This window comes from Petaurus breviceps, unplaced genomic scaffold (assembly GCF_028583685.1).
Source record: "Petaurus breviceps papuanus isolate PSGF00001 unplaced genomic scaffold, PetGlider_PUasm1.0 140, whole genome shotgun sequence".
Lineage (NCBI taxonomy): Eukaryota > Metazoa > Chordata > Mammalia > Diprotodontia > Petauridae > Petaurus > Petaurus breviceps.
Genome location: NW_027185698.1, coordinates 52,230,280 through 52,245,772, shown reverse-complemented (window position 1 = coordinate 52,245,772; position 15,493 = coordinate 52,230,280). Strand labels below are relative to the sequence as shown.

General features: G+C 35.8%; 2 protein-coding genes across 2 annotated transcripts; both read left to right on the top strand.

The window, feature by feature from the left end:
• The first annotated feature begins 825 nt into the window (after positions 1-825).
• On the top strand, positions 826-1,761 carry LOC138151092 (olfactory receptor 5P3-like). Its single transcript, XM_069074575.1, has one exon. It carries the CDS (start codon positions 826-828, stop codon positions 1,759-1,761), a length of 936 nt encoding a protein of 311 aa, XP_068930676.1.
• Positions 1,762-10,768: 9,007 nt separating this feature from the next.
• On the top strand, positions 10,769-11,715 carry LOC138151081 (olfactory receptor 5P80-like). Its single transcript, XM_069074563.1, has one exon. The coding sequence runs from the start codon at positions 10,774-10,776 to the stop codon at positions 11,713-11,715; it is 942 nt and encodes a 313-aa protein (XP_068930664.1). The 5' UTR covers positions 10,769-10,773.
• Positions 11,716-15,493: the final 3,778 nt, after the last annotated feature.

Below are 15,493 nucleotides of genomic sequence, written 5' to 3'. Positions count from 1 at the left end.
TTCCACTTTTCCAGAGTAACTTTCCAGAGTGTTTCCAGAGTAACCATATTCATCTCTTCTTATGGAAGAATAAATTTTTACTGCATTCCTATATCAAAATTTACTCAGCTATTCTCTAATCAATTGAAGTAATATGTAAACAGTATATGGTTACAGAATGTCTAGCAAGTATTTTCCATTATTTTGCCTAGAAACAGCAGAGGTTCCTATGGGAAATTTACCACATTTTTTCAGGCTAGCAATATCTCACGTAATGATAGCCATTTGCAGCAATGCCAATTACTGGGACCAAAATAACATTAGATGACTTAGAACCCAGATTCCCCATTAGTCCTCTTTTGTGATATTAGAGACCAAGGGTCATTTGGAAGCAAGGACTTTCCTCAGTCAATTAGCATCATGCGGAAAGTGGTCCTGTGAGAGATAAGGGATGAGAAAGTAGACTGTTCGTTTGGAAGGGTGGTTACTTGGCCAAAGAACATTTAACCATGAAGGCATATTCCATGCATATATTTAAGAAAGGTTCCTATGGAAGGATTAAAGTATACTTTTTACAGACATACTTTTTTATATTGTCATAAAGGCAAAGTTGGCAAATCATACAGTTTTGTTGATCTATGGGGAAAGATTTGAAGGCACCAAATTTATTTACCTTTGCATTGCTTATAGAAAGCCTATCATGGTGCACAGGAACAGAGTGTGGGAGTAAGAAAGTAGAAAGTGTTCAGTGAAGGTTTCCTGAATACATTAATAGACATATCTAAATCTTAATCCTATATTCTTTTAAATCTTTTTTCCTTCTAACAGGCCCTATTTCAAAGACACATGTCTGACAACTGCAGTGCTGTGACTGAATTCATTATTTTGGGGTTAACAGATGACCAAACCCTTTGCATCATCCTCTTCGTTCTATTTCTGGTTGTCTATGTTATCACATTAGTTGGTAACCTTAGCATAATCACAGTGATTAGAAATAGCTCTCAGCTTCATACCCCAATGTACCTATTCCTCAGCCATTTGGCTTTTGTGGATATTGGATATTCCTCATCTGTTACACCTCTCATGCTCATCAGTTTCCTTACAAATAAGACCTCAATCCCTCTGGGAGGCTGTGTGGCCCAGTTTTGTTTTGTAGCCAACTTTGGGACAGCTGAGTGCTTCCTTCTGGCTACAATGGCCTATGATCGGTATGTGGCTATCTGCAACCCCCTACACTACTCCACCACCATGTCTAGTAGAGTCTGCTTTCTGTTAGTTTTCATATCCTACCTGGGTGGTTGTGTGAATGCTTTGATCTTCTTGGGTTGCTTACTGAAACTCTCCTTCTGTGGATCCAATAAAATCAATCACTTTTTCTGTGATTATTCACCACTTTTGAAGCTTTCCTACTCTGAAGATGATCTTCCTGAAATTCTTCCTCCTGTCTCTGGTGGCTCAGTAATTACAATCTCACTGTTAATAGTTCTAATCTCTTATGTATACATCCTGTTCTCTGTCCTGAAAATAAGCTCCACTGATGGGAGATCCAAAGCTCTTTCAACTTGCACATCCCACCTTACAGCAGTCACTCTGTTCTATGGGACCACTACATTCATTTATGTGATGCCTAATTCCAGCTACTCAACAGATGAGAATAAAGTGGTATCTGTTTTCTACACTGTAATGATCCCCATGTTGAACCCCCTCATCTACAGTCTAAGAAACAGTGAAGTAAAAGGGGCACTGAGAAAACTGATGAATATGAAACATCTTTCTTCATGATTCAACTCAAAACAAGTATTTTGTAAGTACCTGTTATATTGTTTTGCTTTGGAGATGAAAGTACAAAAATGAAAGACTCTCTTCCTTTAAGGATCTAATATTCTATTGACACAATGGCTATGATTACATGATAGCAATAAATGGGTTTTGGAAAGACAAGTCACTTAACACTATTTGTCCCTGTTCCTCATCTGCAAAATGAGGTGGAGAAGGAAATGGCAAACCTCCCTAGTATCTTTTCTAAGAAAAATCCAAATATGGTCATCAACAGTCAGTCAAACACAACTGAAATGATTCAACAATAAAGTTTTTCATTTTGATAGGTTAAATTTGTGAATTTACATGTTGATTGCAAAGATACGAAAGTGCATGCAATGTTCCTCAAACATGGACCTCCTATTCTGCACAAAGTAAAGAGAGATGTCAATTGTTTTTTTGGACTCCTGTAAGACTCATTTTCTATTTATTTGTGATGATTGTTCTTTCTTTTATATTGTTACATTTATTCAATATGTGGGAAGCTTGCTGCACAGTGAATAGAGTATCCAGCCTAAATAAGAAAGACTCATCTCCCTGAGTTCAAATTTGCCCTCATACACTTACTTACTAGCTGTGTGACCCCGGTCAAGTCACTTAACCCCATTTACTTGGTTTTGCTCATCTGCAAAATGAACTGGAGAAGGAAATGGTAAGTCATTCCAGTATCTTTCTAAATAAAACACTAAATGTGTTGATGAAGAGTGAGACATCACTGAAATGATTGAACAATAATAAAATTCATCATATGTGTGTCGTTTTCTTAGCTATGAGAATCATCCCTCTGTATCAGATCATGTAAAACTTTTTTTTGTTTCTGTATTACTCACATTTGTTTTTTTTAAGGCACAGCAATGTTCCATTATGTTCCTATGACAGAATTTGTTTAGGGTTTCCTCAATCACGGGTTATCTATTTTGTTTCAAGTTCTTTGTTATCACAAAAGTGGTGTCATAAATGGTGAATGTAGGAAATTTCCTTTTGTCAATGACCATCTTTGTGGCATAATACACCTGTAAAATTTATTCTTTTTTCTTTGAGATAGTTCTTTGTGAAGGGTGAAAATGAAGACATACTAGGAGAAATTTAGGTTACTTTAAAACGAACTATATCAATAAAGAATCATTAAAAATAAACATCTTCACAATCTTGCTCCTTCTGACCTTTTCACTCTTACACTTTACTCCTATCCATGCAGTGTAAAATCTAGCTGCTCTAGACTGTTTGCCTTTTCCCACACATGACACTCTATCTTCTGTGTCTTTATACTGGCTCTCTCACATGCCTGAAATGTTTTGCTTTCTTAGGTCTGCCACTTAAGTTTCCTGAATAAAGTTCACATTCCACTTTCTGCAAGAAATGTTTCCTCTCTAGGTAACGGTACCTTCCCCTCTAAGATTACCATTAGTCTGCTCTATCTATAATTTGCATGCATCTAGTTATTTACATGGCCTCTCTACCAATACAATATGCGCTTCAGGAAGAGAGGGCCTGTTTTTTGCTTTGCATTTTATTCCGAGTTAAGCATATAGTCCTTAAAATTCTTGTTGACTAGTGACAATTTGGTTATTCTTCTTTGGATGCTCTCCAGATTTTCAGTATTATTCTAAATGAGGAGATCAGGACTGAAAATAGTATTCCATATCTGGTCTTATTAAGGCAGAATCCAGTGGAATTATCACCTTCCTAGTTTTTAAAAATAATCTTTTATTTTTTCCAATTACAGCTAAATTTTTTAAACTTTCCTGTTTTTAAATTTTGATTTCCAAATACTCTCCCTTCCTTCCTCTTCTATGCCCTCATTGAAAATGCAAGCAATTTGATAGAGGTTCTACCTATACAGTCATACAAAACATATTGCCACATTAGTCACATTGTAAAAGAAAACACAGACCCACTCCCAAGAAAACCTGAAGATAAATAAAATTTAAAAAAGTATATTTTGATCTGTACTCAGACTCTGTAAGTTCTTTCTCTGGAGGTGGATAGCATTTCTCATCATAAGGCTTTCTGAATTGTCTTAGATTATTGTATTGCTTAGAATAGCTAAGTTCATCATTATACACTGTTGTTCTTACTGTGTACGATGTTCTCCTGGTTCTGTTCACTTCACTCATTATAGCTTCATTTAAAGCTTTCCATGTTTTTTTAGACCATCTTGCTCCTCATTTCTTAGAGCACAATAGTATTCCATAACAACAATATACCACAGCTTGTTCAGCCATTCCCTAATTGATGGGCATCCCCTCAATATCCAATTTTTCAGACCCCAAACTGCTGTAAATATTTTTGTACATATTTTCCTTTTCCTTTCCCTTTGAAATCTTTGTGGTGCAGATTTAGTAGTTGTATTTCTGGGTCAAAGAATATACACAGTTTGAAATCCCTTTGGCCATAGAGCCAAATCACTCTCTATAGTGGTTCAATCATTTCACAAGTCCAACAACAGTGATTTATTGTCCAATTTTCCTACATACTCTCCATCATTTGTCATTTTCTTTTCTGTTATATTAGCCAATCCGATAGGTGTCAGGTGATACCTTAGAGATGTTTTTATTTGCATTTCTCTGAACAAGTGATTTTCAGATGAGTATAGATAGCTTTGATTCCTTCTGAAAACTGTTCACATCATTTGAAGATGTATCAATTGGGTAATGAATTTTATTCTTATAAACTCACCTCAGTTCTCTATATATTTGAGAAATGAGGCCTTTATCAGAGGCACTGGCTGTAAAAATTCCATCCCCCATACTAGTTTTCTGCTTTCCTTCTAGTCTTGGCTGCATTGGTTTCATTTGTGCAAAAGTTCTTTTAATTTAATGTAATAAAAACTATCCATTTTACATCCTGTAATGTGCTCTCTTTCCCATTTGGTCATAAATCTTTCCTTACTCATAGATGTGACAGGTAAACAATTCCATGCTCCCCCCACCCATGATTATATTATCACTTTTTATGTTTAAACATGTGCCCATTTTGATCTTATCTCAGTAGATGGTGTGAGATGTTGATCTACAGCTAGTTTCTGCCAAATTGTAAAAGAAAACACAGGTCCATTCCCCTCCAAAGAAAAACAAGAAAAAGAAAGTTAAAAAAAATATATATGTATTGAGCTGTACTCAGATTTCCCAAGCTTATTTTTTTTTTTTAGTTTTTCAGGCTTCCAAGCTTATTTTATTGTGTTTTCCCATACACATTTTTAGTGTTAATAGTTTAGTATAGTTATTTGCTACTTTATATTACATACCTAATTGATGCCACTGATTCATTATTCTATTTCTTAACCAGTAGCAGGTTGTTTTTATGATTACTTTTTAGTAATAATGCTTTATAGTACAGTTTCATACCTGTTACAGTTAGGCCACCTTCCTTTATTTTTTTTTCAGTTTCCCTTGTGTAGCAGCAAACACCCCAGTGTCCCCAGGGTGGCTGCCGATATAGGTTCTTGGATGTGTTTTGATAAAGGAAAGCAACTCAAAATGGGTTAACAAGCTTACTTTAATTAGTCAAACAGGTTTTGTTCACCTAGTTCAGGGGAAAAAGGTTAGCACCCCGAACTTCAGAATATACAGACAGAATTATCAAGACAGAGAAACAGATCAAGTAGACAGATTTCCAAACTGTCCAACCATTACATCCATACCAAATCAACATCTGGTGTTTTCAAAGCCTAGGCGGGACTCTGTAGCAGCAACGGCTTCCCAGATTCTCATCTGAACAAATCACAGAACACTTCTCAAAGTGAGCCCCCCAAAAAAAGCTACACATCAGGGCTTATATAGCCTTCTCCTGGCTCAGAGAATGTAACAACCGTATTGACTCACTGGCCAATCAAGAAGTATCTACTGAAAAACAAGACTCCTGCCCCAGGCTCCAGGTGCACTTTAGCCTAGGGGCAGGGAAGATCTTAAAAATTTACATTCCCATTACACCTTGACATTTTTGACCTTTTGTTCTTCCAGATGAATTTTGACATTTTTTCTACCCCTATGAAATAATTTTTGGTAGCATGATTACTATGGTAATGAATAAATAAATTAATTTAGGTAGAATTATCATTTCATTCTATTCATTCAGCCTCTCCATAAATAAATATTTTCCAATGGGGTGTAGATCTGACTTCTGTTGTGTGAAGAGTGCTTTGTAATTGTGTTCATGTAGTTTTTGGGTCTGTCTTGGCAGGTAGACTCCCAAATATTTTATATTGTCTGCAGTTACTTAAACTGGAATTTCCCTCTTTATTTCTTGATCAGTCCCATGCTCATCCAGTTGCTATGTCACATTTGGCTATGAACATGGTAGGGGAGATTGCTATGTAGAAATTTGTGTTAAACTGCAGTCTACTCTGCCTGGGGACCAAGGTGGAATAAAGGAGAATGTGTGCTTCCTCCAGGGATTGGGAAGTAGAGTGTATTGGTTCTCCTGTGCTTGATATATCTTTCAAGTAAAGGTCCTTTTACAAAATCTCATTGATAGTAAGTGGACAAATGGAACTGGGACAAGAATCACTGAAAGCTAACAGTAGAGAAACATATAGCAATGGGGAATTAAGCCCACAGAATTACATGACAACATCCACATAACCACTAAGTGGGACATTAGAACAATGAAGAGAAGATGTAGCTGGCATAGTCCTAGAACAATAAGGCCAGACCTTGCTTACCTATAAATAGTAACTTAAGTAGTATTACTCCAAATGTAAGCAACAGGTGGACATAATCCTGCAGCAGGTGAATCATATATTGCATTTTTACTATAAATCAAACCAGAATACAAGAGGAAGTTGCATCCAAATGGGAAGGTGGTTCTGAAATTGTTTTCAGAAAGATAAAGAAGGGAGTTGGTGTAACAGATATTGTGGCAAGGGTAATAAGAAACATTTCGTGAGACTTTTTTTCATTTTATATGGTAGAGTTTTTAAATAATTTGCAAAAAGACCACCATGAAAATAATTGTAGCTTATGAGTCAACATCTTCTAGAAAGCACTCATCAGATTTGTGTATATTAGAAAGTCTAGAAGGAAGAGATTGAAAGAGAAATTCCATGGGAAAATAACTGCAGACAATAGAAACTACTTGGAAGTCTACCAGGCATGATAAACACTGGAACTCTATGAAAACAATCACAAAACACTTTTTACACAAATTAAGTCAAATATAAACAAATGGAGAAATATTAATTGTTCATGAGTAGGCTTAGTCAACATATTAAATATGACAATTCATCATAATTAATATATTTATTTCATGCCATATAAATAAAATTGCTAAAAAATTATTTTATAGAACTAGAAAAAGTAACAAAATTTATTTGTAAGAAAAAAAGTCAGGGGGCAGCTAGGTGGCACAACACCAGCTCGGGGGTCAGGAGGACCTTAGTTCAAATGTTACCTCATACACTTGACACTTACTAGCTTGTGACCTTGGGCAAGTCATTTAACCCCAATTGCCTTGCCTTTTCCCCCCTCCAATAAATAACTAAACTAAAAAAAGAAAAAAGATCAAGAATATCAAGTGAATCAATGAAAAAAATGTAAAGTGGCTTAACAGTACCAGATCTCAAACTATATTACAAAGGGTGTAATCTGGTACTGTCTAAGAAATAGAGTGGAATAGATTAGGTGAACAATACATAGTAGTGACCATAATAACCAATTGTTTGATAAACCCAAAGATCTAAGCTTTTGTGATAAGGAATCACTATTTGACTAAAACTGATGGGAAAACTGAAAAGCAGTTTGGCAGACGGACCAAATGTAGATGTAGACCAGCATCTTACATTGTATACTGAAATAAGGTAAAAAAGGTGATATAAGCAAATTCAGTGAGGTATGGAATACATTCTTTATTAGATGTATGGATAAGGGAAGAATTTATGACCAAAGTATAGAGAGTATTATAGGATTTCCTGGCCCTCAGCCAACTCACAGTATATGTCAACTGTGCCATGGACAAAGTTTGTGTGTCAAATGATATACATGCTTTTATATTACAGCAAAATTTTATGAGGAGCCATGGAAAGGTTGTCAATAATGCCTTTACACATGGATAATTGTCCTCACTATAAATAGTACCTTTGTTCCAAGATCTATATTTTCCATTAATCTGAGTTTCATTGTTGCTCTTTCAGCTTCAATTTTGTTTATATGTGATCAGTATGTGTCATGGCCTGACCAAAATGAATCTGGTGACATGATGAGGACCCATTTTCATAGTTAGTGAACATTGTCACAAGCACTATTGCCACATGTAGACCCCAGAACAATTTTTGAGAGTTTCCATGTCAGATCAAACTAGTTTGGCTATAGTGATATCCAATCTTATTTTTTTTAACCTTTAAAAATCCTGGACAAACATAAATAAAGAAAAAATAATGAAGCCCCTGAGAATTTAGAGAACTCAACACAATTCATTGGTGTGTTTGTAAGTTTCTCAATCCCAATAGATTTCAAAAGGTATTTTAATGATGTTGGTTACATTTGGTGCTAAGGTGCTCAAGGGTTTACATCCCAAATGTTATGAAAGTCAACATAAATATGGTGCTACTATGCAAACATAAAAACTGGAGCCTAATGTAATCATCTATTGCATCAATGGGTACCACTGGTGTTCTTGACTTTAGTCTAAAAATTCTTAGACCTGATTATTAATTTGTAGCTCCTTCCATTGAAGCCTGTCTATTCCTCTTGACTTACCAAACATTATATTGATTGCAGTTTTATATAGGGCTTTAATTCATTTCTCTCTTTCTCCCTCTCTGTCTCTGTCTCTCTGTCTTTCTTTGTCTCTGTCTCTCTCTCTGTGTCTCTGTCTCTGTCTCTCTCAGTCTCTCTCTCTCTCTCCTTTTCTCTCCTGTAATGAGTAAAATTCATTCCTGATTTTGGTCTTCTTGTTTCTGGTGCTTTATAGTGCCATACAATGTTAAAGATTTAGAAGTGAGGTATATGCATTGAGCATTATTACAGCATGTTAATAAATCAAATTCTGATCTCTCATAGATGACATCATATACCCTGAAACATCACTACAAAGAGTAAGTACATGGGAAAAATCTTCGTGTGTACATGAGAACTTTTGCTTATTACTTTTCTCCCACTTCTCAAATTGAGATTTTGGGTGAAGAATTCCCCTGATATATTTGTTGGTTGATGTAATGGAAAGAGATTTGGACTTGAAGTCAGGAAAACTGGGTTTGAGTCTTACTTCTGAGTTTTACTGGATATGACTGTGATTGTGGTTAAGTGACTGTACCTCTATGATCCTTTGTCACCTCCTCTGTAAAATAAGCATAACAATATCTTCTAAAAATTGTGGGAGGACCATTATTTAAGAAATTTAAATGTCCATATTGAATTATTAATATTTCTTTTATGTGATTATTTTGATTATGATACCAACATGAATGAGATTTGAGATTTTTAAAACTGCATCCCATTCAACTAATATTTTGATGTGCACTACATGTCTTAGCCACTGGGGATGAAAAAAAAATAAAATGCTTACATTTCATTGGAGAGGAGGGGGTGAAATATTTACAGAGATAAGTAAATACAAGATAAGTTGAGGAGAGACAGAGTTTAAGAATCTAAGCTCCCTGTGAGCAGTGATCCACTAGCTGTGACACAAAGGAAAATTGATATTCTAAGAAATAGAGATGAGTTAGGGCATTAGGAACATTGAGGATGACCTGTGCAGAGGGACAGAAATGACAGTAGAATTCTGGGTGTGTGTGTGTGTGTGGGGGGGGGGGGTACAGACAGAACAGCAGCTGAATAGTATTATAGACATGCCTGAGAGGAAAATTAAATAAATCTAAAGAGGTAGATTGGGTTCACATGGCATAGGAGTATAAATACAAATCTGTGGAATTAATATTTTGTCCTCAAGTCCATAAGATATCTGTTCAAGGCTTGAGTAATTAAATGATATGCTCAGCCATGTGCTTCAGGAAGATCATTTGTGTTGGTTTTTTTGAGGATAGTTTAGAGGACATAGAGACTGGACTTTTAATTAAGCGGCTTTTACAGTAGTCCAAGTGAGAGGAGATGCAAGTTAGGGCGGTGACTGTATGAGTGGACATAAGAGTATATGTGATATATGTTGTGGATATAGAAGTGGCAAGATTTGGCAAATGACTGTTAGGGGAAGGGAAGATAGAGAGGAGTTGATTAATTCCAGGACTGCAAACCAGGATACCTGGTTGAATGGTGGGAGGGCTGAACAAAAATAAGAAATTATAGAGATAAGTGATTTCAGGTTTGAGGTTAGGAATAAAATGAGAAGGAGCAGAGCTGCTCAGGGGAAATTTCCTACATTCTTTCAGGCTCACAATATTTCACCTAATGATATCCCTTTGCAGTAACACCACGTCCTATGAGTAAAATAACATAAGATGACATAGAAATCAGATTTCCTGTTCCTTGTGGTTTTACAGAACAAAGGTCATCTTGAGAACAAGAGCTTTCCCCATAATCAATTAGCGTGAAGTGAATAACATCTTCAGTTCTGGACCATGGTCCTCTGAGAGGTCAGGGAGCACAAAGCAGACTCTTTTTCTTTGGAAGGGATTGCCGATGGTGGCTACTCAGCAAAATAGCATTTACACATTTGGATATAGTTTCTGCATATATTCAAGAAAAGATCATAGGGTGGGAATTAAAGTATTCTTTTTTCTTTTAAAAGCTCCCCCCCCCACTATCAAAATGGTGAAATTGGCAAAATAGGGTAATGTTGGTTTTCAGGGAGCAATTGGAAGGAAGCAAATTTATTCAGCACTGCTTTGCTTATGAGCACCCTTTCATGGTGCAGAGGAGCAAAGTTTGGGAGGAAGATAGTAGGATGGCTATGTAGGAGGTAGTCAGTTAATATTTACTGAATACATCAATAGATATATCCAAATCATAATCCTTATTCTAATCTTAATATTCTATTTTATTTTCCTTTTCCTCTGTCTAATAGGAGTTCTTTCCAAGACAGATGTCTGGCAATAACTGCTTCGCTGTGACTGAATTCATTATTTTGGGGTTAACAGATGATCCAACCCTTCGCATCATCCTCTTTGTGATATTTCTGGGTGTCTATGCAGTCACCTTAGTTGGTAACCTTTGCATAATCATACTGATCAGAAGTAGCTCCCAACTTCACACTCCAATGTACCTTTTCCTCAGCCACTTGGCTTTTGTGGATATTGGTTATTCTTCATCTGTCACACCTCTCATGCTCACTAACTTCCTTACTGACAAGACCTCTGTCCCTTTGGGAGGCTGTGTGGCTCAATTTTGTTTTGCAGCCACCTTTGGGACAGCTGAGTGCTTCCTATTGGCTGTGATGGCCTATGATCGGTATGTGGCCATCTGTAACCCCCTACTCTATTCCACCCACATGTCTACTAGGGTCTGCACTCTGTTATTCATCATATCCTACCTGGGTGGTTGCATAAATTCTTGGGTCTCTACCGGTTGCTTATTAAATTTGTCCTTCTGCGGATCCAATGAGATCAATCACTTTTTCTGTGATTACTCTCCACTTTTGAAACTTTCCAACTACCAAAATGATCTTGCTGAAATTCTTCCTGCTGTCTCTGCTGGGTCAGTACTTATAATCACAGTGCTAATTATCCTAATCTCTTATATATACATCCTCTTCTCTGTCCTGAAAATAAGCTCCACTGAAGGGAGATCCAAAGCTTTCTCCACTTGTACCTCCCACCTCACTGCAGTCACTCTGTTCTATGGGACAAGTACATTCATTTATGTGTTGCCCAAGTCCATTTACTCAATGGATGAAAATAAAGTGGTATCTATTTTCTATATTGTAATGATCCCCATGTTGAACCCTCTGATCTACAGTCTAAGAAACAATGAAGTAAAAGGGGCACTAAGGAAACTTTTGAGTAGGGAACATCTTTGTTTTTCATGAATTCAACTCATTACAACAACTACTTATTAAGAACATATTATGTCTCTAGAATTATGTTCAGTTTCATGGATGCAAGTACAAAAATGAAACATTCCTTTCCTTTAAGGATCTAATATTCTATTGATATAATTGTTATGATTAAGTGATACCAATTAATGGGTTTTGGAAAGCATGTCACTCAACTTTGCTTCAGTTTTTCATCTATAAAATGAGCTGGAGAAACAAATGACAAACCACTCCAGCTTCTTTTCCAAGAAAAACCTAACTGGGTTTATGAAGAATCAGATGTGACTGAAATGACTGAACAACAGCAGAATTCATTGTGTGTTGTTTTCTTAGCTCTGCTATCATCACTGTATCAGATCATGTAAATAATTTCTATGTTTATTAATCATACTTTTTACTGCATAGTAATATTTCATGATGTTCAGAAGAGAAAATTTGCTTAGCCATTCACAATCATGGGGCATCTGCTTTGTTTCCATTTCTTTGTTACCACAAAAGTGCTACTATAAATATTTTGGTCTATGCAGGGAATTTCTTTTCCTTAGTGACTACCTTTGTGAGATAATACAGCTATACCATGTATTCTTTTTGCTTTGGAATGACTCTTTGTGAAGGGTGATGTGGGAGAGTTACTAGAAGATATTTAGGTTATGTTAAAACAAAAGATATCAATAAAGAATCATTAAAAATAAAATCTCCATCGTGGTCCTTTTTACCTTGTCAGTCTTTCATCTTACTTCCATCCAGGCAGTGTTCAGTCTAGCCGCACTGGGCTATTTACCTTTTCCCACACACAACACTATCTTCTCTCTCTTTACACAGGCTTTCTCACAGGCCTGAAATGGTTTGCTTGCCTACTTCTGCCAGTTAATTTTGAAAAAAAGAATTATACAAATTTAAATTTTTTATCTACAACTGGAAAAAGTGGAAAATCATTTAAAAATTACTAAGGGGATAGTTCGACTGGATCTCCCTTAATAAAACTGGTATGGAATAATATTTTCAGTTTTGAAGTCCTTATTTCAAGAAAATTTTGAAAATCTGGAGAGTATCCAAAGGAGGATAACCAAGTTGGTCACTGGTCAATAAGGATTTTAAGGGTTTACAGTATATCAGCTCTATGCTATAACTTGGAGCACACACACACACACACACACACACACACACACACGCACGCACATCCCTGCCTTCCAGTAATGCATACTGCATTTAGAGACACACCATGAAAATAACTAGGTGCAAGAAAATTATTGCCAGAGTAGATGAATTGCAATCTTAGAGAGGAAGCTCTTGTTAGAGGAGAAACACTTTTTGCAGGAAGTAGAAAAGCAGGAAAACCAGGGAAATAACTGGCAGGAATGTAAACAGTTTAACCTTATTAAGTCCCTTATGATATTCCTTTCCTGTTTACCCTTCTATGCTTCTCTTGAGTCTTATATTTGAAAGTCAAATTTTCTACTTACCTCCAGTATTTTCATGAAGAATGCTTGAAAGGCATTTCTTTGAATATCTATTTTTCACCCTTAAGGATTATAGTCAGCTTTTCTGGGTAGGTGATTCTTGGTTGTAATTTTAGCTCCTTTGTTCTCCAGAATATCATATTTTAAGCCCATTGATCCTTTAATTTGGAAACTGCTTAACCTTGTGTTTTCCTGTCTATGGCTCTATGACATTTGAATTGTTTCTTTCTGACTGATTGCAATATTTTTTCCTTGACCTGGGAGTTCTGAAATTTGGTAAAAATTCTGGTAGTTTTTATTTTTGGCCCAGTTTTAGGAGGTGATTGGTAAATTATTTCCATCTTTATTTTCCCTTCTAGTCTAGAATATCACTACAGGTTTATTTGATAATTTCTTGAAAGATGCTGTCCAGGATCGTTTATTTTTCATCATGGCTTTCAGGTAGTTCAATAATTCTTAAATTATTTCTCCTGCATCTATTTTATAGGTCAATTTTTTTTCAAAGAGATATATTTTTATTGTCTTCTTTTTATTGTTTCTTGATGTCTCATAAAATCATTAGGTTCTACTTGCTCAATTCTAATTTTTAAGGAATTATTTTCTTCAGTGAGCTTTTATGCATCCATTTCCATTTGACTAATTCTTCTTTTTAAGGATTTATTTTCTTCACAGATTTTTAAAAATATCTTTTACTATTTGGCCAGTTCTCCTTTTCAAGATATTCTTCTCCTCATTGGGTTTTTGTACTTCTTTTACCATTTGTACTATTCTGTTTTTTAAGGTGTTATTTTCTTCTGTATTCTTTTGTGCCTCCTTTACCAAGCTATTGATTCTTTTTTTCATGATTTTCTTGTATCACTCTCATTTCTCTTCCCAATTTTCCCCCTACCTCCCTTTCTTGATTTTTAAAATCCTTTTTGAGCCTGAGAGAAATTCATTTTTTTGTAAGTCTTAGCATAGAGGATTTTTGACTTTGTTGTCTTCTTCTAAGTATGTGTTTTGATCTTCTTTGTCACCATAGTAACTTTCTAGGGTCACAATTTTTTCTGCTGTGTGCTCATTTATGAGTTTTAAACTTTTGCTAAAGTGAAGTTCTGCTTCCCAAGGTGGAGGAGGCACTGCCCCAAGTTTCAGTGATTTTGTACTGCTCTTTTCAGATATACTGCTAGGGATCTACAAGTTTACACTTCTTCCAAGATGGTATGCCCTTAGTAGAGGTATTTACTACTCTACTGGCCTATGCTTTGCTTTGTGAGTGACAACAAGTATTCTTTTCTGCCCTGGAACTGCTACCCAAGACTGTGACCCAGATCCAAATATGGGCAAAGCTACAGAGTCCTGCTTTCAGTGTCAGCAAAGAGACACCAATAAGACATGTGGGCATATTATGAACAAATTAAGTGAGGCATGGAATAGTTTCCTTCTCAGATATATGGAACAGATACAGAAAACATTTGTGATTTTCTGGCCCTCAGCTAACTCACAGCATATGTCAATGGTCCGATGGAAAATTTTTGTGTCTTATATAATTCCTGCTCTTATATTCCAGCAAATTTTTTATCAGGATTTTTGTAAAGATTATCAATACTGCTTTTACATATGAATAATTTTCCTCACTATGAATGATACCTTTCTTGTAGGATCTGTAGTTACTAATAAACTGAGATTCATAGTTGGTCTTTCAGTTCAGTTTTGTATATGTGTAATCAGTACATGTCATGGCCTGACCAAAATGAATCTGGTGACATGATGAGGACCCATTTTCATAGTTAATGAACATTGTCACAAGTACATTGCCACATGTTCATCCCAGAACAATTTTTTAGAACTTCCATGAGAGATCAGGCTAGTTTGGTTATGGGGATATCAAAACTTTTTTTTCTTTTTCTTTAACTTTTAAAAATCCTGGACAAACATAGGTAAATAAAAAATAATGAAGCCTCCTGAGAATTTAGAGAACTTCTTGCACAACTCATTGGTGTGTTTGTAATTCTATCAATCCCAGTGGATTTCAAAAGGCATTTAAATAATGTTGGCTATTTGGTACTAAGGTGCTCAAGGATTTACATCCCAAATGGCATGAAACTCAACATAAATATGTTGCTACTATGCAAACATAAAAACTGGAGCCTAATGTAATTGTCTGCTTATATCAATGGGCACCACTGGTTTTCTTGGTTTTAATCTAAAAATTCTTAGAATACTTAGACCTGATCATTGACTTGTAACTCATTTCATGGAAGCCTGTGTATTCCTCTTGACAGGCTAAGCATTATATTGATTTCAGTTTTATATAGGGCTTTAATGCATCA

Bases quoted from the DNA above. Each gene is read 5' to 3' on its own strand.
- LOC138151092 (XM_069074575.1), top strand. From the start codon at position 826: ATGTCTGACAACTGCAGTGCTGTGACTGAATTCATTATTTTGGGGTTA.
- LOC138151081 (XM_069074563.1), top strand. From the start codon at position 10,774: ATGTCTGGCAATAACTGCTTCGCTGTGACTGAATTCATTATTTTGGGG.